General features: G+C 47.1%; 1 protein-coding gene across 6 annotated transcripts in view; it reads left to right on the forward strand.

Moving 5' to 3' along the window:
* Positions 1-24,997, forward strand: part of RADIL (Rap associating with DIL domain) — a 70,618-nt gene that overhangs the window by 4,273 nt on the left and 41,348 nt on the right. For 4 of the 6 annotated variants that reach the window (XR_007776141.1, XM_050966547.1, XM_050966548.1 and 1 more), the window contains exons 2-3: positions 1,133-1,244; positions 9,206-9,764. Coding sequence is in view for 4 of the 6 variants with exons in the window: in XM_050966547.1 (XP_050822504.1) it covers positions 9,215-9,764 (550 nt within the window). In the remaining 2 variants the exon portion in view is untranslated. Of the gene's footprint in view, positions 1-1,132; positions 1,245-9,205; positions 9,765-22,794; positions 23,931-23,992; positions 24,076-24,997 lie in introns of those variants that run through there. The other 2 variants (XM_050966551.1, XM_050966549.1) reach the window with 2 other exon arrangements.

The raw sequence follows: 24,997 nt of genomic DNA on the forward strand, positions 1-24,997 counted from the left end.
ATGTGCTCCTTCCGGATCCTGCACTCTCTCCAAGTCTTGTCCCAACTTTGTCCCCTTATGATCTTGGAGTAGTGCTGCTGGCATTTTGAGTGAGCTGCTAGAGCTGGTTGTAGTGGTCTGTGATCTCAAGAGGTGATAGCATGCTTTGTAATTAATCTAAGAATGTGTCCGCAGATCTGTTTCTCTCAGGTATTACTAAGGCACCTGTCATCACAGTATCTAAGCAACAGCCATCAACTAAAGATAGCAGTGAGCCTGCCCAAAGAGGGCTCTGTGCTCTCCATCTGCTCACCTTCCCTTCCTTCCTCTCATATAATGCTTCCTTCTTGCCTTGCCTTTCTCTCCTCCTTCCTCACCCTTTGTGCCTTTGGGGTAGATTCTGCTAACTGGACGAGGCTTTGTTAGAGAAGTCGGTCTTACGTTTAGACTTGAACGTGATCGGGCTCTGTCTCAGTCTGACTTAGCCTGCTAAGGAGATCACACTGCCGAGAAAGGCCTTGGTATCAGACTCTCAGCCAATCCAGCTGCAGCACCCTTGTGGAGTGTAGGTGCCTTGATGGGTCATGGTCGGACAAGCAAGTGTACAGCCATATCAGTCGCCAGCTCACCATCTACCCATCAGCTTATGGGTCACCTTCATCAACAGGTTTAGCCCATGGAGACTATAGGCCCCAGCATGCCATGCTCTGGCTACTTGGATCAAGATGGAGAAGAGTAGCTGGATTAGGGTGACCAGATGTCCCAATTTTATAGGGACAGTCCCGATATTTGGGGCTTTGTCTTATATAGGTGCCTATTACCCCCCCTATCCTCTGTCCTGATTTTTCACCCTTGCTATCTGGTCACCCTAAGCTGGATACTAAATATGGGGGCACTTGTGAGTGGTACAGTAGAGCTGTACTTTAGCCCCCGCGCCAAAGACAAAAGAACAGCTCTACCAGGGGGTGCTGTTATATCCACAAGCTGCTGATATATTTCAGTAGAGCAGAACTGTGGCTCTTGTACACACATAAGCCATCACATCACACCATCGCTGTAGGACTTCAGAGGATATAATTAAATGGCTCCTTGCAGATCGTTGTAACTGGGGTGAAAGCGAAATGATGTTCTCTATTTTCCTGTCCTGTTTCAGAACTGGGAGGAGCAAGTTTCTGTGAAAATGAATAATGCAGGGGAAGCTGCAGGGTTTGCTATGAAGAGGAGAATAAGTGACTGAAAGAAAGAGATGTGAAAAGAATGGCAAGGTAAGTAAAGGTCTTTAAATAGGCATCAGGTGCATTTAGCTGGAACATTTGGGACAGGCTGCTAATGTTTAAAGTTACTGAGTGCTGATACAATGTGGGAACAGGGATTCCATTCAGCCATAGGAAACTGTCCACATGACTGCCTTTGTACTAACAAGAGCTGCCCAGCTGATTTGGGGATGTTGAAATTATCACCCAACAAACCTAAATGACTATTAGATTTTGTGGTGTTTTAGTTACAACACCGTTGACCTGCTAATGATAAATTGCAGTGCAGTGCTCAGATGGGAGGACATGTGTTGACCACATGAACATCACATTCATTTGTTGTGATCATTACCATAACAGTGCAGAATAAATAATAGCATCATGAATAGCCATTGTTGGTGTGGCCGGTCTGTGTGTACCATGACATGCAAAGAGAGGCCTAGATACTTGATACAGATTCCACTAAGAGTTAAAAACAAACCTCTGGCTGATTTCTTTACAGTTTTCAACAGTAAATGCCAAAAAAATAAAATAAAAAAATCTTGCTTTCTGCTTTTGCATGTGGCAAATGTTTGGAATGTCTGGAGCTGCCTACCTCTGCTGCAAGCTTTTTGTCCTCAAACAATACATGTTTTACAATAGCATAATAGGAGAACTGTACCGTAAGCAACAAGGAGGAGATTTGGGGGATTTAGGTGCATGAGGCATTTAAGTCACAAGTCCTAGTGACACTACATAAGGCTTGTGTGCCTAAATTGCTTAGGTGGTTTTGAACATTCCCCCTCACCCCCAAAGACTCTGTAGACCTGGAGTTACTTTGTCACAGGTAATATGAGCTGAGATGTTCTTAGTTGAAACCTAGCCCCAGTGTTTGTTCTACTCTTCTCTGTTTAGTTTCTTATAAGATGCCTATGAGCATAGAGGTCTGGGAAAAGCATATTTCATTATCACTCTATGTTGTCCCTTAGGCTCTCAGATGGAAATAAGACCATATCTTATTTTGTATTTTGCCGAAAGCCATGATTTTTGGATGGGCTGAACCCCCATCACTCCATTTAAAATCAATAAGGGCTCTGAGTTCTCAGCCCATTGCAAACTGGAGCCCTTCCTGCACTACATGCACAACAGTGAAATGACCATGCTCAAAGCCTCTTTGTATGGATGAAACACATTGTGTTCTGAAGTTTTTGGCCTCTGGAACTAGAGAAGCTGGGTTTGCATAGGGCGTTCTAAGAAAGAACACAAAAGTTGCTGCATTATAAACAATGTAGTTAAAGTTCAGATGGGCACTTTAAAAAGTACATGTGGTTTTAGCTGCCTAAGTTTGAAGGAATTGGTTTCTGCAGTTGGAAGTGTTATGAAGTTGTATAGGTGCTGTAGGTAGTTTTGCACTGATGAGATTAGCTGGGAAAATACACAGCTATCCGGATGTTCTAAATGATTCTTACATAAAAGTTATTTTCTCTCTCTCTCTCATCTATCAACGGAGTCTCTTGGGCAGACTCTTAGGGCTGGTCTACACTAGAAAGTTAGGTCTATCTAGGGACGTCACTCAGGGGTGTAAAAAAGTCACACCTATCAGAGATGTAGTTAAACTGACCTAAGCCCCAGTGTTGACACCATTGGGTTGATGGAAGAATTCTTCTGTCGATTTAGCTACTGCCTCTCAGGGATGTGGAGTTACTACAGCGACAAAAGAGGGTCCACACTACAGCACTAGGGTGGAGCAGTTGCAGCATCTAGTGTAGACATAAAGCAGAGCTGCATCAGTTTTTCTTCTGTCCTTTTCCAGAATCCCTTTGTCATGCTCCAGCAATCTTTTGCTAGTGAGAACTGATTGGGCTTTCCTAGGTAGAGCTGGTCAGGAAATAATTTTCCCATCCCGCAAGGGTTTTTGACGTTTAAAGATTTTTTTTCTGTCCCAAAACGGAATGAAAAGTCAAAATCTCAAATTTTTGTGAACCGATAAAAAAATTGCTTTTGTTTTGATTTAGATCATTTAAAAACATGTTTAACCTTTTTGGTATAAAATTTCAAAATGAAAAGTAATTTCAAGTAGATAAATTGAAACTTTTTTTAATGCCCAAATGGGATGTTTTGACAGTCTTGAAACTTTCTTCAAATAATGTTCAAACTGGGAGATTTATCATAACCAGCTCTTTCCTGCAAATAGTTTCAATGAATCAATACTTCCCAATGAAAAAAATTTTGTTGGAAAATTACTGACCCTCTCTGATCCTAAGGGCTTGTGAAAGTTGGTCCTCAATCAGCCAGTTAGGGTCACTTTTGAATGACCTGAGACTTACTCTCCTCATGGCTTGAACCCATAGCTACAGCAATGCTCCTGAGAAATGTTATTTTCTAGTGAATGCCAAACTCGTTTTTAAATCAGAACTGACGGTCAGGTTCTAAATCGAGGGAAGAAGAATGGTCTTCTGGATTATTATTATTTAACATTTCTATGGCACTACCTGACAATTCATGAGTTCTGGGTTCTAATCCCATCTCTGCCACAGACTTCCTGTGTGGCCTTGGGCAAGAATCCCTGTGACTCCATTTTTCCATTTGTGAGATGGAGGAAAATAGTATTTCCCTATCTCAAAGGGGTGTAGGAAGAATAAATTCATTAACATTTGAGGCGCTTAGATGCTATGATGAACCTCACAGATAAGTCAACACAAACCATAAAATACAGCAAACAGAGCCCCCGAGATTATATATTTTTCAAGCTAAATACTGCATCCGTTTTAACTAACAAGACACTGCAATTAAACTCCCGCGGCCGGCCTGGGCTAGCTGACTCAGCTCGGGCTGTGTGGCTGTAGAATTGCGGTGTAGGTGTTCAGGGGCGGGCTGTAGGGTCCCGGAGCTCGGGCTCCAGCCTGAGCCTGAGTGCCTGCACCACAGTTTTATAGCCCCACAGCCCGAGCCCCAGAAGCCTGAATCAGCTGACACAGGCCAGCCCCGGGTGTTTAACTGCAGTGTTTACATAAACTTGAATGTCCCTCTGCCCTATTTCCTCATCTGTAGAACGGGAATGATAAAACTTCCTTTCTCCAACCCTCTCTCTGCCCTGTGTATGTAAACTGTAAACTCTGGGGCAGGCACTGTTCCTTGCTCTGTATCTGTACAGCACCTAGCACGATGGGGTCTGATTTTGGCTGTGGTGTTCAGGGCTGCTGTAATAATACATTTAGTACACAAATCCATTTGTGTTCACACCAGGCCTGGAGCTGAGCGTGCCTTTGTGTGTGTGTAGTCGGGGATTCACCCCTTTCTAATACTCTGCTGCACTCATTCCTATGGAGAACTCTCCCTCACTGCAATGGACCAATCCCATTGCTCAGTGCTTTGGGACCGACACCCTCTTTTTATTTGACCAGCTATCTGTTTTTGTCATTATTAATTGCCTGCCTGAGGGAGAGACCTTTCAGGGAGCCCGTTGCTCTTGGCTGTTGCTGCTACTCCAGCAGGGAAAGTCACCCCTCTGCCTTGGAGCAGGAGGGGAAAGGGAAAGTTTTTTCCTCTCTGTTTCTTGCTTTGTTTCTTGCTGAGCTGAATCACTGCAAAGGCAAATGTTATTACAGATTCAGGGGAGACTGTCTGACTCAGGATTGGAAATGAGATATTACCCAGGAGTGGAAAGCATGGTCCAGTGCTCATACATGCAGACAGGGAGTCACCAGTTCTGCATTAGAGCCACTGGCCTTGCACAAGTCATGTAATCTTTCTGTACCTCAGTTTCCTCATCCACTTCACCCCAGGCAGGGATGGGGAGGGGCCAAGTCGCCTGTGAGTTAATGGGGAAAGGTGTCTGCCTTCCTGCCCCCTTTTGTCCTGGGTGCACAAATGGCTCTTGTAAGGGGCAGGCTAGTGATCTGAGTGGTACGGGGAAGGTGATAAGGGAGGACAGGGCATGAGAAGGGGCATCAGTAAGGCTGTATGGGAGCAGGGAAAGGGGGTCACACTGAGGCTAGAGCTGGGTGGGATATGTGTATGTGTGCAGACTGAATGGGAGAAAGCAGAGAGATTATACCTTGGAGAAGTTCCCACCGCTCACAAAAAACAGTAAGACCAGAAGGTGACCTCTTCCATTAGCAGCACAGGCGCTTTCCCATCCTGGGCTGGAGGTGGTTTGGAGTCTGTCCAATGCCAACAGAGGATCTTTCTGATAACGTTAGCGCTCTTCTTGGATATTCTGAAAGACCTGACAGAAATAGCATCGTCTACGGGAGGCAAAGTGGCCCTGTAGATTGGCACATGTCTCAGTCTCAACCCTATTCTGCTGCTGATTTACTGTATGAATTTAGGTAAGTCCCCTGGCCTCTCTTTGCCTCTGTTACAACAGTGGTTCTCAACTAGGTGTACACATACTCCTGGGGGGGCGTGGAGGTCTTCCAGGGGGTGCATCAACTCATCTAAACATTTTCCTAGTTTTACAACAGGCTCCACAAAAAGCACTAGCAAAGTCAGTACAGACTAAAATTTCATACAGACAATGACTTGTTTATACTGCTCTATGTACTGTACACTGAAATGAAAGTACAATATTTATATTCCAGTTGATTTATTTTATAATTATATGGTAAAAATGAGAAAGTCAGCAATTTTTCAGTAATAATGAGCTGTGACATTTCTGTATTTTTATGTCTGGTTTTGTAAGCCAAGGAGTTTTTAAGTGAGGTGAAACTTGGGGGTACGCAAGACAAACCAGACTCCTGAAAGAGGTGCAGTCGTCTGGAAAGGTTGAGAGCCACTATAGTACAGTATCAATAAAAGAGGGAAAACGAGGCCTCGCCATCTTTGTAAAGTGCTCTGAGGTCTGTGGAGGACATGTGCTCTATATAGGTGCTAACTGTGGTTAGTGATGATGATTGATGTCTGCCTCAGAGGGAAGGTTACGAGACCCTTGAATGGAAAGCGCTCCGAGAGTGCAAAGTAGTAGTGATAATGTAACAGCAGTGCTAATTGTCTCTGTAGGACCTTTCGCCTGTTGGCTGCCATTTCACGTCCACGCCAGGATACTAGTAACAACCTTGCTTAGTCACTATCTGATGTCTGCTCAGTGTCTGCAGCAAAATGAGCTTCATGGGCTCAGACCTCAAGTGTCCACATTACACCTATAGGGCATCACAACTGGCCCTGGTTGAGAGTGTTGTGGACAGCCTCAGCAGATGCCAGGGACTGAATGGGGGATGTAGACTTAGGTGGTACCTCCCTCTTAGGTTTGATGCACAGCAGTAGGGTGGAGGAAGCTTGCCCTGAGGCTGTCCGTGCTGTACCTATTTTGGGATAAAGAGAATCCTGCAGTTTCCAGGGCTGTCAGCCTGGAACCTTTCTCCAGCAGTAATGTCACACACTATCTCAGAGTGTAGGTCAAGTAGGAGGAGTGTGGAGACAAATAAAACTCTGAATTCTGCCTTGTGTCCAGTGGAACAAATGCTTCTTCCATGCTTGCCCTTGATACATTCACTCTTGGCATCATGCAGTTATTTAGCTACAAAATGTTATTGTGACTTTTATTGAAATCTCTTAAATCTAGGGAAGCATATGTCGGGCAGTAACTCACATACTCACAGTTGCAATTGTGTGTCCATTCATGCATCTGGATTGTCACACTATGCCTTGGTAGGAATGATCATGTTATAAATCAGCTGTTGGTTTAAAGCTGATTATGTATCCAGATTTTTAAACAATAGTCTATGTGAATGGGTGAGAGGTTCTTGGAGGGGAAAAATTCACATCGCAGGCCTACCAGAGACTGATCCTGATTTGTCCACCTACCGCAGGGTGATTCATAAAGTTAGGATCAGCATGTTAGGATATTTCTAGCTGTGCGTAGCCTTGATGTAGATGCATAAGATGCTTTTCTCTTGCCAGATGTCTCTTGCCAGATCTCACTCGAGTCCTAATGTGAGAATGTGATTTTAAAAATAAATCTTTTATCTAAAAGTAGAGCTGCAAAATCTAAACTGAAATGTAGACAAACTCAGAAAATCTGTGCCAAATTCCTCCCCTAACTGGCCATAGCAAGCATTCAGCAAAGAAATTTTTCTGTGAGGTATCACCCAGTCTGCCACACATCACCGTGTCCTGGTTTGATAATGCAGGCAGCCCTCGTTTGGGAACACTGGAGAATAGCTGATACAACAAGGATTTCATTTGTCCCTTGGTTGCATAGGGAAGTGGTGTCAGTGATGCTACAGAATAATGCACTTTGGAATGTCCTTAGTGAACCGGGAAGTACCAGAAGATTTGGTGAGGTGGAGTGGAGAGAACTTTTTAGAAAGATTAATCACAACTTGTTTTTTCTAGGACCTGCTTGCCTCTTGGTTAGCAGGGACATTCAGCAGAGAGCTGCAGGCTTAACTTAATTTTCACCTGAGCTTTGCATTTCACCTTTAAAAGTTGAATTGATTGATAACTTGTAAGTGAATGGGACTCCTGAGACCTTGGCTACTAACCGAGAAGGTCTCTGTGATGCTTCTCGGGGTGCGCAGGGCTGAGAGTCACAGTATTGCCACCCGCCTCCAGCACAAGGGAGTCTTGCCTTTGCCAACTGGGTGTTAGCTCCGTAACACAACCAGCTTGTCAGCCACTCAAGCCCTGCCTTTGCCCTGAGGGTTGACAATAGATTTACCCTAGCCATTGACTCCCTTCAAAGAGTCTCCCTGCAGTATTCAGCCCCTGATCTCTGGATACCACCGAAATCCCAGATCCTCTCTTCCCAGCAGAGCAGTGTTCCTCAGTTTACCAGTTTTACCTTAGCCTACCGCTCCTGAATCACACACAGCACTTCAGTTCAATTATAATAAAAGAAAAGGGAGTATATTTAGGAAAGACTAGAGTTTCAAGTAGAACAAGTGTGAGTGATGGAAACAAATGGTTGCATATAAAATGCAAACTAGGGCCTACGCTTATTTATAGTTACCTTTCCTGTCTAATAAAGGAGATTCTTACCCCAAAGTTAAGTCTTCTGCAGCATTTGCTCGCTACAAGGAGCTACTCTCCGCTCCTCAAGGCTCCTCAGTGAATGCATCCAGAGTGTCTTTTTCCACCTCGTGATATACTGCATCACTCTTTTGTCTTTATTCACAGACAGGGCCATCCCTTCACCGTCTTGCAGTTCTTTTCCCCTTCCAAGTGGTTTTGATGGTTAGTTTGTCTTTTGTGGTTTTCCATTGACTTTTCTTGGTTGGTGCACCAGTGAACAATTGAGCAATACATTATGCGATCGGCTTGCCAGGGATTATATGACACAGTTCCCTGGTGACTCACTTTCACTCCAAGATCATAAGACCCAAATTTTCGCATTACTCCTTAAATATCACCCAGATACACATCTTACAATGATTATGGGTATCGATAAATTAAAAGCTTTCACACATGCTACCCTTCATGGATAAATACCATGCAAGCGGTGTATTATGTGTAGTGAGTGTGTCAGGTCTAAAACAGGAGTTGGTTGTAAAGAACAGTAAACCCTTTGCCAGTTGGCACCAATGAGCCTATGTCACAATATCCTCTTGTGTTCTTAGTGTAACGAAACTGCTGGGCTTTGCTTTTCCCTCACCCCAAGAACATCGGCAGGGAAGCATGCGCTTGCGTAGCCACTGATCTAGAAACTGGGGATCCATTGATCTATAAACTGAGGATGCTTGGTATAGTTCCAGCTCAAATTCCTAGGGACAAATTAATCTCTGGGGTAATTCCACTGATTTCAGGGATGATGGATAAATTTTGCTCCTGCTGTCCTTGTCACACATGTAAACTCGCATGATCATTCCTGCACTCTTCTTGTCATTCTAGAGATGCCTGCATGTCCCCTCGGGGCCACAGTCCAGGCATCAGAACCTGGAGTCACTCCTGCTCCAGTTTGTTTGAAGGTTTCTGCTCATGTGCTTGCTTTTGTCCGTTTCCCTTCAGGACTTTAAAATGCTGATTTGCCTTTTTTGTTTCTGTTCACCCTGCAGCTGTGTCCCATGACGACCTCACCCACTATGTTCTATGGATCTTCGTCCGCCATGTCCCCACCTTCCAGAAACAAGCTGAAACGTCAGAGCCGGATATTCTCTCAGGTCTTGTACCGGACGCTGAGCTATAAGGACCGCAGCTCAGTGTCGGCTTTCCCCCTGGCAAGCTGCGACGACCCAGCTGAACTTTCCACTCAGGTTTCAGCCCCTGGGGTTCTGAAGATATTTGGGGGCAACATCTGCGCGGGGACCAACTACAAGAGCGTCCTTGCCACAGGGAGCTCAAGTGCGCGGGAGCTGGTGAAGGAGGCGCTGGAGCGCTATGGGCTGAGCAAGGTGGACGCCGGCCACTATGTGCTGTGTGATGTCATTGGGATGTTCAGCGGCTCTGAGAAGCAGTGGCAAACGGAAGGGTTGCGAGTCCTCGGTGATAATGAGAAGCCCCTTCTGATTCAGGACCTATGGAAGCCCAAGGAAGGGTTCTCCCGGTGTTTGGAGCTACGGAAGAGATCTGAGGTGGAGGAGCTGGCTGCGAGGGACGTAGACACGATCACGGCAGGTAAGAGACTAGCAGAGAGCTATATATGAATGCTGAACTGAGTAAGGGCCATGGGATGAGCTCTTGGCTCTTAAAGTGGAGGAGTTGCCCCATCTTGTGCCAGACCAGGGCACCGAATCTCATATTTTAGACATTGAGTGCAGATCCTTAGCTGATGTAAATAGGCCTAGCTCTCCAGTGGCATCTTAAAGACTAACAGATTTATTTGAGCATAAGCTTTTGTGTGTAAAAAACCCTCTTGGTATCAACACCTCCTCATCAATTATTGGGAGTGGACCACATCCACCCTGATTGAATTGGCCCTGTCAACACTGGTTCTGCACTTGTGAGGTAACTCCCTTCTCTTCATGTGTCAGTATATTTATGCCTGTATCTGTAATTTTCACTCCATGCATCTGAAGAAGTGGGGTTTTTACCCACGAAAGCTTATGCCCAAATAAATCTGTTAGTCTTTAAGGTGCCACCGGACTCCTTGTTGTTTTTTTGGATACAGACTAACACAGCTGCCCCCGACACTTGAGGCCTAGCTCTGTTATCCTCAGTGTGTGTAAATGGCCATGGTGGCATTAGCATTAATCCACTTTATTACTTCCCACCCTCACTTTTTCTTCACATCAGTGAAGCTATGACAATTTACAAGCAGCTGAGGATCTGGCCCTGGGAGCATTGTAGATCTTTCCTGAGCTGGCGATAGTTTATATAATACACCTCTACCTCGATATAACATGACCGGATATAACACGGTAAAGCAGTGCTCCGGGGAGTGGAGGGGGAGGGGCTGCGCACTCTGATGGATCAAAGCAAGTTCGATATAACGTGGTTTCACCTATAACGCGGTAAGATTTTTTGGCTCCTGAGGACAGCATTATATCGAGGTAGAGGTGTATTGCAATGTGATAGTGTGTCTCTGCCCAGAAACAGTCGCAATCTGGTGCACTCTGGGCTTTGTCAAAGGCCCTTACAGAGGTGCCAGTTCAGGTGCCCAACCCCCTGGGGGTCCAGAAGGCCTGATAGGTAGAGGAATCAGTAAATTTCCACTGTCCAAGAGGGCAGGCTATCAGTTTTAGGGGTTCCGCTCCTTCTGTGGGACCCAGAGTTGTGTTCCACAAGCTTCCTCTGCAGTACCATGCAAGGAGAGTGCTGATGGTGGGACATGACCAGTGGATCCACGGCTAAGGGGCATCAGTGTAGGGCGTAGGCCAAGCTGCCACAGAGCCAGCTGTAGCCTGGAGGCTACAGTAACAGCCATAGGAGCCTGGGGGACCCTGTCTTATGCTGAGGATTCTCTTAGGCTTGGCACAGGGCCTAGGGTTTGACCCGGAGGAACTGAACTCATTAGGATATTAGGAAAAACGTTCTAACTTTAAGGATAGTTAAACACTGGAACGTGGGAGGCTGTGGAATCCCCGTTTTGGAGGTATTAAGAAAAGGTTAGATAAACTCCCGTCAGGGATGGTCGAGGTATACTTAGTTTTGCCTCGGCATGGGGGCCTGGACTAGACAATCTCTTGAGGTCCCTTCCAACCCTGTGTCTCTATGATTCTATGGCAATGCTGAATCTCACCTTTAAATTGTATGTCAGCATTTTAGACTGTGCTTGTTTTCTGTCCCTCCGATCATAGTTAAATTACATTATGATGCCATTTGGGAGCATGCAGACTGTTTTGCTATTTGCTGATTTCCCTGCCTCCCCTCTCCTCCATTCCCAAATAGGCTTTATCTTTATTAGGGGAAAAACCTGAACCTGCAAGTTGAGCACTTAGCTGATTTCATTACAGTTCCAGCAGGACATCTGCAATGACGGGAGATCTGTAGCAAATTTTAGGAGCAATCAAATGAAGTAAAGAGATAATGAGAGAAAACCAGTGTGGGCCAAAACATACTCCGCATTATTACCCACGGCTCTCTGTGGCTCATGGGTGGACAGTGGAGATTAATTGTGAATCAGTGGGTTTGTAAAAGACCCAAGGGCAATGTAATGAAGTTCTGATTTCCCTTCCTGAATTAACACCCCCTGCCTTGTACTGTAATACATTGGATCGCTGAAGCGTCTGAGCACCTGACCCCACGTCATCAGAGATTGCTCTGACTAGGAGATAGAGGATGGATTCTAATGCTTGGTTGGTATCTTCTCTGTCTGCAGTTCTCACAGCTGCTTTTGCAGAGTAGATATGATATAATTTCCTGTTATTGTCACTGTTACCCCAGCAGGATGTTATGTTATGGAGAGAGGTGCTAAGGAGAGGGTTAATGGTGAGTCCAAACACAGTCCTATTAGCCAGGGGCTGAGTATGCACGTGTGCAAGCTGACTGAACTGAGTGAGGTGGCAGAGATGTAATTGGAAGCAGAATTGGCATCGTATGCGCTGGTAGGTCTTCGCTGTACCTATAGGAATCCATGATAGTTTGGTCTGGGTACAGAAGCACAACTGGATGGACTTCCAGGCTTGGTGTTATGTGAGGTTTCTATCCAAGCCCATTTTTGTTTTTAAAAAATGAAGTGGTGGCTATCAGAAGAGAGTGGTAGTTATACCAGTATATTGTGAAGAATCCAGTTAGCCAGGTGGCAAAGTCCATCCCTCTTCATAAGAGGCGAGAGATGATATCCTCACCACCAAGCATTGCTGCTCAGGTACCGTGAGGTGAGGGGGCCAGCTGCTATAAGTACCTAGCTATATTTCCACCACTTTAATCGTACACATGGGATACTGCGGATGATCACAAAATCTGTAGCCTAGTGGTTCTCAACCTGTATACCATTGTGGGCTGCATATGCAGCTCTCTATGCGTTACGTGGACGGCACCTACACAATATATAGTACCTTTACGGCCCTGAGGATATCACATAGGCCTCAGCTATGTGCTGATTGGGCTGTAAGCAGCTCTTGGGCTCCAGGTTGAGAACCACTGCTATAACCGCTAATGGAGAAGGAATTAACAGTCTGCTGCATCTACTGCTGAAGGGAATTGGGACGCTTTCCATTGGTTTTAACTGAACTTGGATCGGGCCCAAACTGAACGAGTAAAGGAAATTCAGAGGAAAGCAGGTGACTGTTTGCTTCACCGTGAGGTGCAGGTGTTTCAGGACGCATTGCTCGGCTTCTGTATAGTCCTGGGAAGGTTCCCTTGTTTCAGGAAACCTGTAAGTGTTGCGTGGTGCTATAAATGCAATCTTTTCCTAGCAGCAGTATCGCCATGGCAGGAGTCCATTCTCTCTGAACAGGTAGAGGCCAGTCTTTCCAGAACCTCAGGATACTCTTTCTCTGGCAGTCTTTAAGCAAGTCTTAATCCATGTTATCTCCCCTTTTAAAAGGAAACAGGATAACTGAGCTGGGAAACCAAGCACACAAAAGGGAGGATACACGGCTGCCAGTGTGTCCTTGGGATGCAGCTCATTTACCACGTGCCTGCCTGCAAAATCAAACCATATGCATGGGAGGTTTTGGGTGTCTTGTGTAACAACCATGTAAGGCACGTCTTGCAACTGGGTTCACGTGGGAGGACCCCTGCCCCTACAGAGAGCCCCATGAAAGACAATGGGGTTCACATGGATTGCAGAGGTCTGCTCCATTACAAAATCGGGACACAGATTGGTGCTTTTAAGTTTTCACGCTGTCCCGTGCAGCCAGTGCCTAGCTTTGAAGCAGCATAGCTATAGACATGCTTCTCTAGCTGCCTTGCCGTTGGAATTCAGGATGCAGAGAACTTCTTGCCAACTGGAAATAAGTAAGGGATGCCACAGCTAGGCAGACAGTGTGTATGCCCGCTTTACAACTCCACAAACAAAACAGTGTCATGGTTCATGAACTGTCTGCATTGCCTGAAGCAGCTCGCAGCTTTGCTGAGGAAAACATGAGGGAAACTGTGTCTAGGTTGCACCTTAGCTTAAATTTTTTTAAGCCACCATCAGTTCTTCACCACCAATGGTTTGTTAAAATTGCAACCCTGAAATTCCAAGCTCAGATTAAATCGCTCAGGTCATTGTCACGAGTCTGAAGGCAGCTTGGTTTGTTTTATTTTCATTGGTCCAGCCTCCAGGTTCTTCTCTTTTCCGAATCCAGGGTTAATTCCCCTCTGAGCTTCCTTCAGGGCAGAGGCAGGGCTGGGACTAGTTAAATCTTTCCCAGGAGGCTGGTATTTAGGAACAGTGTCACATAAAGAGCCCAGTGCTAAAATAAAGACAATACTTACCTGCGTACGTCCTGTGGTCAGTGTTGGAGTGGCATGTCAGACAGCCTGGCTTTCATCCAGGGCAGAGACAGGAGAGTAGGAGCAGTTAAAATAGACAGGGACGTGGGTTTTTACTACATGGCTTGTGGTACCTGAGGTATCTCAAGGCACTGTATAAGGCATCATGTTGAGGGCAAACGTGATAATCATAATGCACAGCCCGATAGGTCATCTGTTAGAATCTGCTTTTGCTTTATTGCCAAAGAGAGCATTGGTCAAAATGCCTGAGTTCTCCCTTCCAGGCCCTGTAAGGGAGCCCAGGCAAAAGCTGCTCTGCTTTGCTTTGTGAATGAAATCTCTCAGGTCTGTGTCCCAAGCTAAAGGCCGAGCTGTTTGCTACTGTGTTTTCCCCATGGCCAGTACCACCTCTTCCATGGCTACCAGTTTCTTCTTTTCCCAGAGCCCCAGGTTACAGCTGCTCTGCGCCAGGAGTGAGGGAGTGCTGCAACTTGTTCTAGGTCTCCTCAGGTGGCGATGTTTGGAAGTGATGCCATGCAGAGAGAGGGCTGTGCCCGGTGTTCCCAGCTTGGAGATAAAGGCAGGCGCTATTAATGTACAGTCTGTGGGGGTGGCAGGGCGTTACTGGGAGGTGGTTTGTAATGTTGCTTGGCTTATGTGAAAGATGCAGGAGAGAGTGAGAGGGAGCATGGGAACTAACAGGAAGCCAGTCACAAGGCTAAAGCCTTGGGAAGGCAACAGGCTCATCTTGCTGCTGCTTTGGAGACCTGGGCTCGAGGCTGGAAGATCCAGGAGTAGCATTCAGCTGCTGTTTTATTTGCTCATGTCCCCTTGCCAGCTGTTGCACAACAGCATTGAAGTCTTGGAGGAAACTCCTCCTCCTCCTCGGATCAGGAATTGGGCTGTGACGAGATGTCTTGGTAGTAGGGGCTAGAATTTAAAGCCAAGATGCTAGAGGGGAAATAGAATGCTAGAACAAAGAGGTTTTTTTCCCCTTGACCTGCCACCTGGACAGATTGGCCCCAATTCTCCAAGTCACTAGAGGTCTCCCATGACATCGGACAAATGGGCTAATGATACAGCAGTTGGTGGCTGTGTCTGACAGGGGACTTCCGCTGAGGTCCAGGTCCTCAATTTCCCCCCACTCGTGATCTATAATCATCATCCTTTCACACACTGAAAATGCAGTGGAGCCAACCAAATAGCTGAAATGTAGTGATAAGTGTCTTGACTCCATGAGATGGGCTGTAAAATGGCACACTTTGCTGATTATCCTGCAGGCAGGCCCTGTTTAATTGGCCAAAACAGACCTCTTGATTTGTGTTCACAGTTATTTTTTGTCTCTCTACTCTCCCTCCAAGTTTTCCTAGCCCACAACTGCCATGTGGCTCCATCTCAGACACCTGCAATCTGGGACACTCCTGAGAAGGATCTGGAGGATGGGGCTAGGTTAGGAAATCTGGGTTGGATAGGAGTTTTGGTTCCACTTGTCCTCCTACTTTCAAGTCGCCAAGCAGTGGCCAGGACTAGTGTGTGAACTCATTTAACCCTGCTACTGATATAGGGCCAAATTCTTTGTTGGTGTAAATTGGCACAGGTCCAGTCAGCCCGGCTATAGCTTTTCTGCTGCCCCAAGCATGGCAGTCAGGCAGACTTCGGCGGCTTGCCTGCGGGAGGTCCGCTGGTCCCGCGGCTTCAGCGTACCCGCCACCGAATTGCTGCCGAATCTGCAGGACCGGCGGACCGCCCACAGGCAAGCTGCCGAAGGCTGCTTGACTGCCGCCCTCGCAGGGACTGGCACGGTGCCCCCGTGGCTTGCCGTCCCAGGCACACGCTTGGAGCGCTGGTGCCTGGAGCCGCCGCTGTGTCCAGTGAAGTCCAGGGCACCGCACCACATCAATTTATGCCAGCAGAGAATTTGTCCCATAACATGAGGCCTACAGGGAAGTGAGCAAGCTTCTTCTGTAACACATGCAGTCCTTTCCCAGTCAGAAAACAAGGAACTCCAGCATGGGATCTGAGTGCAGATTTCCTGCTTGCTAGTAACACAGGCTGCCTAGCTTCTTGAGCCAGCCTTCTCAGTTACTAACATTGCATCATGTTCCAGATGTGCTAAGCAGCGTCTGGAGATCTAGCAAGAGCCAGGCAGCAGTAGCAGCCCCACTCCTATCCTCTAACGCCCCTCTCACTGCTGATGCTCATTTGGCTCCTCTCCCAGTCCTGTGCATGACATTTCACGTTCACATGAGATAAGCTTGTGTTTTCCTGGGTGACTCACTTATTTTGCTCTAAACATACACAAGGGAGGCAGGAACCTGGGACAACATTTGTAGTTGTGACTTTATTTTTTTTTAAATTGCATCAACATCCTCGAAGGGCCAAGATGCTCCTCCCGTTCCACCTGCTTATGACTGCCTCCTTCCCAAAAGTCATGTCCACTGTCCTCCTTGCTAAATGCTATCAGGGCACTGTCCCTAATTGAGCACACTTTTCTCCGCATGCCAATCATAAGAGGCTGGAACCAGAAATCCTTTGTGCATTTCTTTGCATTTATGAGCATTGAATTTCATCTGCCATTTTGTTGCCCAGTCACCCAGTTTTGTGAGATCCCTTTGTAACTCATTGCGGTCTCTTTTGGACTTAACGATCTTGAGTAGTTTTGTATCATCTGAAAATTTTGTCACCTCACTGTTTGCCCCTTTTTCCAGATCATTTATGAATATACTGAACAGGACTGGTCCCAGTACAGACCCCCAGGGACACCACTATTTGCCTCTCTCCATTCTGAAAACTGCTACGACGCTAGGATGTCCCATGTTCATTATTTTTAATGGGAAGATTTGCATGACACCACGGTGGGAGAGCTGTGGTGCTGGAAGCTGCTTTGACCTCTGGCTGGCGGCATTTAGCATGTCAAAAAAATATGTGTTGTGACATTAGCGAGCTGCATGAATACCCCCTGCTGATTCATTTCTGGCATTAGATTTGGAGCATCTGCCTGTTTTAGCCATCCTTTGCCCAAGCATGAAAACCGCATCACTTTTCTCTCCTGGAGGAAGCAGGCTTAGGGAGTGGAAGGGAAAGCTTAGGTCCCAGAATGATGCGATTTGGGTCCCCCACACTCCTGTAAGGAATGGTCTGTAGTTCAGGGACATGCAGCAAAGCAGACCCATGCTGAGATGCTTTCAAGGTGTATAAGTGATGAATAAATTGTTGGGCCAGTCTTTAAAGGACTGTGTGGACAACGCATCTGCTGCCTTTGGTCACACGCTGCCGTGTCACTGTGTATATAGACACAAGCGTGCCCGCCACACACGCCTTCCAAGGGCAGCTGGAAACTCCCCCTCTGCTGAGCTATTAGTGTGTAGAATAGGCTCTGGTTCTGTCCGTGATCTAGCAGATAGCTTAAGAGTTTTATCTATTTGGTTATCCATTATCCTAATTAGTTTATTAGCTGCTTCCCACTGTGGTGGGAGGGAGTTGTTCACCGTTCAAGCCACTCATTAGTGCCAGGTTGTAAAGCTCTGTTTTACCACTGGGATAATGTCTTATGTTGCCTTTAGCCCTCAAGTCTCCAGTCTTCTATCACTCCTTCTTTGCTAGAGACCAGCCCTAAGGGCAGCTGACTGAGCACCTGGGAGCTGACTAACAGAGAAGGATTTAGGGAACACCGCCCAAGGTGCACATGAGAACTGGAAACAGCCAGTGGGACATGGATTCACACTGCCATGCTTGTCTGGTTACACATATTTGCCTTCTTGCCAACCAGCTCCATTTTCAAACCTTTCCTGAGGGTTTAGCTCCCACCGACCTTTCTTACTTACACACACCTTGGGAGATTTAGGGATAAGCGTATTATGTTTAAAGGGATGGTGTCAAGTAGTCTTTAGCCTCAAGCTTTGATTTACCATAACATGCTACTACGGGGAAAGAATTTCCTCGGGATTCTGAATTTCTCCTATTTTTTTTTTAAACCCCACATTAACCCATCACTGACAAATTAAAAAAAAAAACAACATACTTGCTGTGCCTGCTGAAAACAGCACTGAGTGCCCCCTGCTGTCTCAGCTGTCTAACACACTCTGCTTCCACAACGGTTGACCTATGTGACAACAAAGTGGGCTAAGCTCAGAGGTGTGCGCAGGAATTTAAAAAATGGACGGCTTTTGGAGGGGCACATTCTGCAGCCCCGAGGCCAGAGGAGATCTGTGACTCAACGGCAGCCCCGAGGCCGGGGGAGCTCGCTTTCCCTGCCACGGCCTTGGGACTGGAGCAGTTCTGTGTCCTTGCCAATTATTGGAGGGGCATGCCCCTGCTTGTCTTCCCCCCCACCCCTGTGCATGCCCCTGACGAAGCTAATTTGGAAAAAACACTGTTATTCCAGAATAAGTGTGTCCATGTGTGAAATGATTTCAGAATAGCTGCCCCTGAATAACTACAAGTGTTGGCCATATTGAGCTTCTGTTCAGTGCTCTGAAGATGAAAAGTGCTGCAGAAGGTTCAATGTGGTTGTTAGTCCAGTTTGCCCTGTCCAAAAGGCCTAATGCACACATTGGCCGTCCGGGTCCCTTTCAGACCCCCTCGCTCCCGAGAATCTGTGTTTTCGTGTGGTACATAAAAGCAAATTGCCAGGCTCTCCCCTGAGCCTGGTGCCCTTGAGATGCCTGTCATACCAAGGGAGTAGGGGAACAGTACCAGAGGGTTAGAAAAATAACCCAGTTATAGAAGGACTTTGTTACGTTCAGGAAAAGAGCTGTGTTTATCTTTCCCTCGTGGCTCAGAAGTTAGAACAGAGCCTATGACAGAGGCTCTATCTAGAGCAAAAAGCAGCTTTTTCCTAATTGATTTTGCTACACAAAGTAAATACAGAAGCTTCCTTTCCTCTAGATAAGAAAACTCTGAACATTCATGACTCTGGTTGTGGGGTGTGTGTGTGTGTGGAATCATTGTAATCTCTCCCAGGCCCCCTTTCCACAGCCTGACCCAACGAGAGCAGCTCTTGGTTAGACAGAAAAGAGGCAGTTGGTTTTCTCCAGAGCCAAGCCTGCCAGCTTGTATCCCTGGGCAGAAGAGAAAGCCGGACAGAGGGTTGGCTCCTGTACTGCCCAGGTGCTGAGTGATGGATCTATATGAGCAAGGTAGAAAGTGCTGCTCAGGATAGGGGGCTCAGGGGAAACACAAATCCGACACGAATGAGAGTGCTGATGCCAATCCACTCCTGGCCAATAGCAGGGGTAAGGCCTAAGATGGGAAGTGCAGAACTGGTGATCTTATGTGGGGCAAAGGATGCCCTGAAGGGATAATGCAAGAAAGGGGCTTGTCATAAGCAGATAAGTAAGAGTTAATAGAACAAAAGTGCTTCGTATCTCTTTTGCCTGGAAAGGGTTAACAAGAACAGTGAGCCTGGCTGTCACCTGACCAGAGGACCAATCAGGGGACAGGACACTTTCAAATCTTGAGGGAGGGGAGTTTGTGTGTGTGCTGTTAGTGTTTGGTTTGTTCACTCTGGGGGCTCAGAGGGACCAGACGTGCAACCAGGTTTCTCGTCAATCTCCCTGATACAGGTTCTCATATGTCCAGAATAGTAAGTACTAGGTAGATAAAGCGAGTTAGGCTTATGTTTGTTTTCTTTATTTGCAAATGTGTATTTGGTTGGAAGGAGTTCAAATTTGTATTTTGCTGGAAGGATTTTAATTTGTACTTGTATACTTAGGCTGGGAGGGTATTCCCAGTGTCTATAGCTGAAAGACCCTGTAACATATTCCAGCTTAAATTTACAAAGATAATTTTTACTGTTTTTCTTTCTTTAATTAAAAGCTTTTCTTGTTTAAGAACCTGATTTTTTTTTTGTATTCTGGTGTGAGACCCCAGGGGACTGGGTCTGGATTCACCAGGGAATTGGTGGGGGGAAAGGAGGGAAGAGGGAGAGAGGTTAATTTCTCTCTGTGTTAGGATTACTGTCTCTCTCAGGGAGAGTCTGGGAAGGGGGGAAGCTGAATTTTCCTCTCTGTTTTAAGATTCAAGGAGTTTGAATCACAGTAATCTTCCAGGGTAACCCAGGGAGGGGAAGCCTGGGAGAGGCAACGGTGAGGGAAAGGGTTTATTTTCCTTGTGTTAAGATCCAGAGGGTCTGGGTCTTGGGGGTGCCCGGGCAAGGTTTTGGGGGGACCAGAGTGTACCAGGCACTGGAATTCCTGGTTGGTGGCAGCGCTACAAGTACTAAGCTGGTAATTGAGCTTAGAGGAATTCATGCTGGTACCCCATCTTTTGGACGCTAAGGTTCAGAGTGGGGAATTATACCATGACAGGGCTTAACTTATCCTTGGAGGTGTAATGTCTCCTCTTCTGCTCACTGGATAGAAAACCTTTATTGTTGCCTCACAGTGGGCTAAGAGTTGGGACTCCGGACAGCAAGACAATATTTCTCCGCCACATTTTTGTACACATGCCAGGAGAGGGCTCCCATGCTGTTTCACACATCACAGAGATGCAATCAAGTATTTTTTATGTTTTGTTTGTTCGTTCTCTCCATTTGTCTAGGGAACTGAGCCTTCTAGGTGAGGGTGTCCTGGCGCTAGGGAAGATGGGTTCTAATCCAGGCTCCATCATGAGCGTCCTGGGTAAACACGTCACCTCTTTGTGCCTGCACTTCCTCCTCTGCAAACTGGGGATAATACTTACTGTTCAGGGGAGTCCTGTTTATAAAGCGCTTTGAGTTTCTACGGTACCTTCTGTCTGAGGATCCCAAAGTATTGTCCGTATCCTAACGCATTACATTGACGGGTGATGCCTCTGCTGGATAGAATATTGCTGTTACTCACCTGTGCTAATGTCGTTTTGTGTCTGCAGCCTACACAGTATAAAATCCCTAATACTGCTGCACAGGGTTGAATGTTTCATAGGTTCTCAATAGCTCCTTGTTCTACCCTCTGAGAAACTGGAAAATAGCATTCCTTTCCCAGCTGTTTTTCTTTTTAACTGCCCCCACCCGTTCTTATATGCTTCCTTTTTTGTGCAGCAGTCTTGGAGTCCTGGGTGATGCCAGCAGAGCTCTAAGACTAGTTTGTTAGTGAAGTGTCTGCTGTAGATCCACAAAAGCATGAAATATTGTTTTCTGTGCAGTCCTAAGGCAAAGGCATCCATAGTTTGCCCAGCTGAGCGGCTGCATTGGCCAGTTGCCAGATTGCAATTATTATAGACTCTAGACTTTAAGGTTAGAAGGGGACCATCATGATCATCTAGTCTGACCACCTGCACATCACAGGCCACAGAACCTCACCCACTCACTCCTGTAATAGACCCCTAACCTCTGGCTGAGTTACTGACATCCTCAAATCATGGTTTTAAAGACTTCAAGTTAGAGACTCCACCATTTACACTTGTTTAAGTCTGCAAGTGACCCGTGCCCCATGCTGTAGAGAAAGGTGAAAACCCCCCAGGATCTTTACCAATCTGACACAGGGGAAAATTCCTTCCCAACCCCAAATATGGGATCAGTTAGACCAGTGGTCGTCAAACTGTGGGGTGCCCCCCCAGGGGGACATGGAGGAGCATTCGAGGGTGGAGGGGAGCGTAGCAGGCCTTGGCGAGCCCTCATGGAGGTGCAGAAGGAGTGCCACCCAGCCCTGCTCTGTCCCCAGCTGCAGTACCAGCTCCCAACCCCACTCCCAGCCCCAGCCCTGGCTCTGGTCCTGGGCCCAGGCCCACCTCCAGACTTGGCTCCTGCCCAGGGCTGCTTCTGGCCCCAGCCTCGGCCCCTGGCTGTGGCTCCGTTCCTGGTCCTGGCCCCAAACCTGCCTCCAGCCATGGCCCAAGCCTTGGCCCCCTTGCCCCCGTCCGTGTTCCCCGTCCTCCCCTAAGCCGTGGTCCTGGCTCCTGGGGGGCACATAAGGATAAGGGATGGGGTGACCCTGAAAAGTTTGAGGACCATTGAATTATACCCTGATCCTGTGGGCAAGACCCACTAGCCAGACCCCTGGGAAAGAATTCTCTGTTGTGACTCAGATCCCTCCGTGTCTAGTGTCCCATCACCAGCCTTTGGAGATATTTGCTGCTAGCAGTCACTGGCGGGCCACATGCCATTGTAGGCTGTCTCATCACATACCACCCTCTCCATAAACTAATCAAGCTCAGCCTAGCTTGATAGGTTTAGGGAGGGGATAGTATGATAGGATAGCCTAATTTCGGCAACTGATCTTTGATTATCAGCAGGTAAGTATGCCCAGTGGTCTATGATGGGATGTTAGATGGGGTGGGATCTGAGTTACTACAGAGAATTCTTTCCTGGGTGCTGGCTGGTGAGTCTTGCCCACATGCTCAGGGTTTAACTGATCACGATATTTGGGGTTGGGAAGGAATTTTCCTCCAGGGCAGATTGGCAGAGGTCCTGGAGGTTTTTCGCCTTCCTCTGCAGCATGGGGCACGGGTCACTTGCTGGAGGATTCTCTGCACCTTGAGGTCTTTAAACCCCGATTTGAGGACTTCAATAGCTCAGACATAGGTTAGAGGTTTGTTACAGGAGTGGGTGGGTAAGATTCTGTGGCCTGCGTTGTGCAGGAGGTCAGACTAGATGATCATAATGGTGCCTTCTGACCTTAAAGTCTATGAGTCTATGAAGCCAGTTAGGTTTTTTGCCCTTGTTCCACAGCTTCCCTCCTCTGATGGTTAGAAACCTTCGTCTGATTTCAAGCCTAAACTTCCTGATGGCCAGTTTGTATCCATTTGTTCTTGTATCCACATTGGTGCTTAACTTAAACTTAACTCCTCTTCCTCCCTGGTGTTTATCCCTCTGATGTATTTATAGAGCGCAGTCATATTTCCCTTCAGCTTTCTTTTGGTTAGGCTAAAGAAGCCGAGGTCCTTGAGTCTCTTCTCATAAGGTAGGTTTTCCATTCCTCGGATTATCCTAGTAACTCTTCCCTGCACCTGTTCCAGTATGGAAGCACAGCTTATGGAGGCCACGTCCTAACATGCGCTGCCCCATCTTGATCTGAGATGGCAGCGGGCTGTGTTTCAGAACTCTCTAGGCTGTGCGGCCATCCCCTGTCCTAATCCTAAAGCATGTAAACAGTAGGGCTTATTTCTGCCCCGCCCTCATCTACTTCATTTTCCCAGCAAAGGAGCGATAGTCTCAAAACAAACAAACAAAAAATGTGCTTCAGAACCCAGAGTCAGTTCCTCACCAAATAAGGAAGGTGGCATTTTGGGTCTAACCTCGAGAGCGTCCCTTTAAGCAGCCGACTGCTGAGCTTGCCGTTCCAGTTCAGAGTGCTGCTCCGTTCTGAACAGAGGGATATGGTTGGTGTCTCCCTGTGTGAGCTGGAGTTTGACTGAGTCCCTGCTGGGGAGAGCCTGTGTTCTGCAGATGTCTGGCGTGTGGTCCAACAGCCCATAGAAAACTGCAGGAGGAATCCAGAAGATGGGGATTCTTGCTCTTTGTTTTAACAACTCTGTTGTTGCTTTAAATTAAATTCTGCCGTTGCATTAATCCAGAAACAGAATTTTCGAGACCCGTTTATTCGCCTCCCATGTTAATCAACGAATGAGCGTGCAGACGACTTTTCTGCTCCTTGGGACCCCGGATGAAAGGTCCGAGGATTCCAAACAGCATTCACAACTTCTGTTTTTCTTTTCCAGAACTCGCACCCAATCAGTGATGTTTCCAGCATAGAAAGGGACTTTGGCACACTGGCTCGTTTCTGCAGTGGGGAATCCAGTCGGGCTGAGCAGGATGGGTTTGGGTTTGGCCGTTTGGTCCTATTTAGACACTAGCTCTAGCTCCCATTTGTCTTCCTGACAGCTCTCCCGACTTGATGCTTGTGAACTTAATTACAGCTCTGCTCTGCAGCAGGCAGGCAGGCATTGGCTCTTCATTGCAGTCTGCAGGTCCTGGCAGTCAGCACTCACACCCCACTCACAACCAGGTGCACTTAGCCAATGGTGCAGGGCGCAGGACCCTCAGTGGACCCTGGCTGCATGGTAAGGAATGAAGCTCCAGGGCTGTCACTCTGCATTCTGGCCTTTGTTTGTTTTCGATCAAGGTATTTTCCACCCTGTGTGGCTCCGGCCAGCTGGTAAAAAGATGCTGCAGATTTGAGATGGATCCTGGCTGCTACCAAGTAAGGTGGGGAGGATATTTCAAGAGACCATTTTGTGGATGGAATGGGAAGGGTGGGGGGTGGGGCTAGGAAGTTACTCTCATTGATTAGCAGGGTGAAGTTGGCATGAAACTTGTTTGTATTTGCTTCCAAGAGCTAGTGTCTAGCCCTGAAAAGCGGTCAGTTCTATGGGTCCAGCTGCATTGCTCAGGAAACAGTGGGGATTAGTAGTGGGGGTGGGCTCATTCGTTTTGGACGGATAACGTTGCATTCCCCTCCTGGTTCCTGAACGTTGTGGTGAGTTTCCAGGAGCTTTAAACAACATTTTGCTAATCCTCTGCTGGCCAAAGCTGTGAGAAGATGCTGGAGTTTTCATCTCCAGACAGAATATGACTAAGGGTGCTTTCTTAAGAAGCTCCTCTGCTGTTCAGAGTCTCACACGTGATGCTTCTATTTAAGATGGGTTTAAATATGCTGGCCCTCTGGCTTGGAGATGGCAAATGATATAGTCCAACTGCAGCCCCAGGTTCTAGGGGACAGTAGGATTTTCAGTGCCCTGTGATCCTGGGGCAGGTGACAGCAGGTTCTTGGCAGAGTCTGACCAGGGGAGTAGAGGCAGGATGTAAAGGCAGTTTGTGCAATGTCTGGGAACATGTCTTTGCTATGCTAGGTCAATCTTATGGCTCCATCTATGCTAGCAGCTGACTAGAAGGCATGTGTTTGGGCAGTGATGAAGGAGTGTCCAGAGATAAAATGGTGGCCCAAGAATTAATAGACAGAGAGATCTCCAAGGCCCTTGTTTGGCAGAGTGAAGCCAGGCCTAGGGAGTGAAAGCCATGTTCAGAGAGCCCACACTTTGGTATCTGGGGCGTGGCTGGCTCAGTGGCTGGCTTGACGATGGTCCCAGGGCCAACACCCACTTTTGTTATTCCCCAAGCAGGACTGGCA

The sequence above is a fragment of the Gopherus flavomarginatus genome, chromosome 9, assembly GCF_025201925.1.
Source record: "Gopherus flavomarginatus isolate rGopFla2 chromosome 9, rGopFla2.mat.asm, whole genome shotgun sequence".
NCBI lineage: Eukaryota > Metazoa > Chordata > Testudines > Testudinidae > Gopherus > Gopherus flavomarginatus.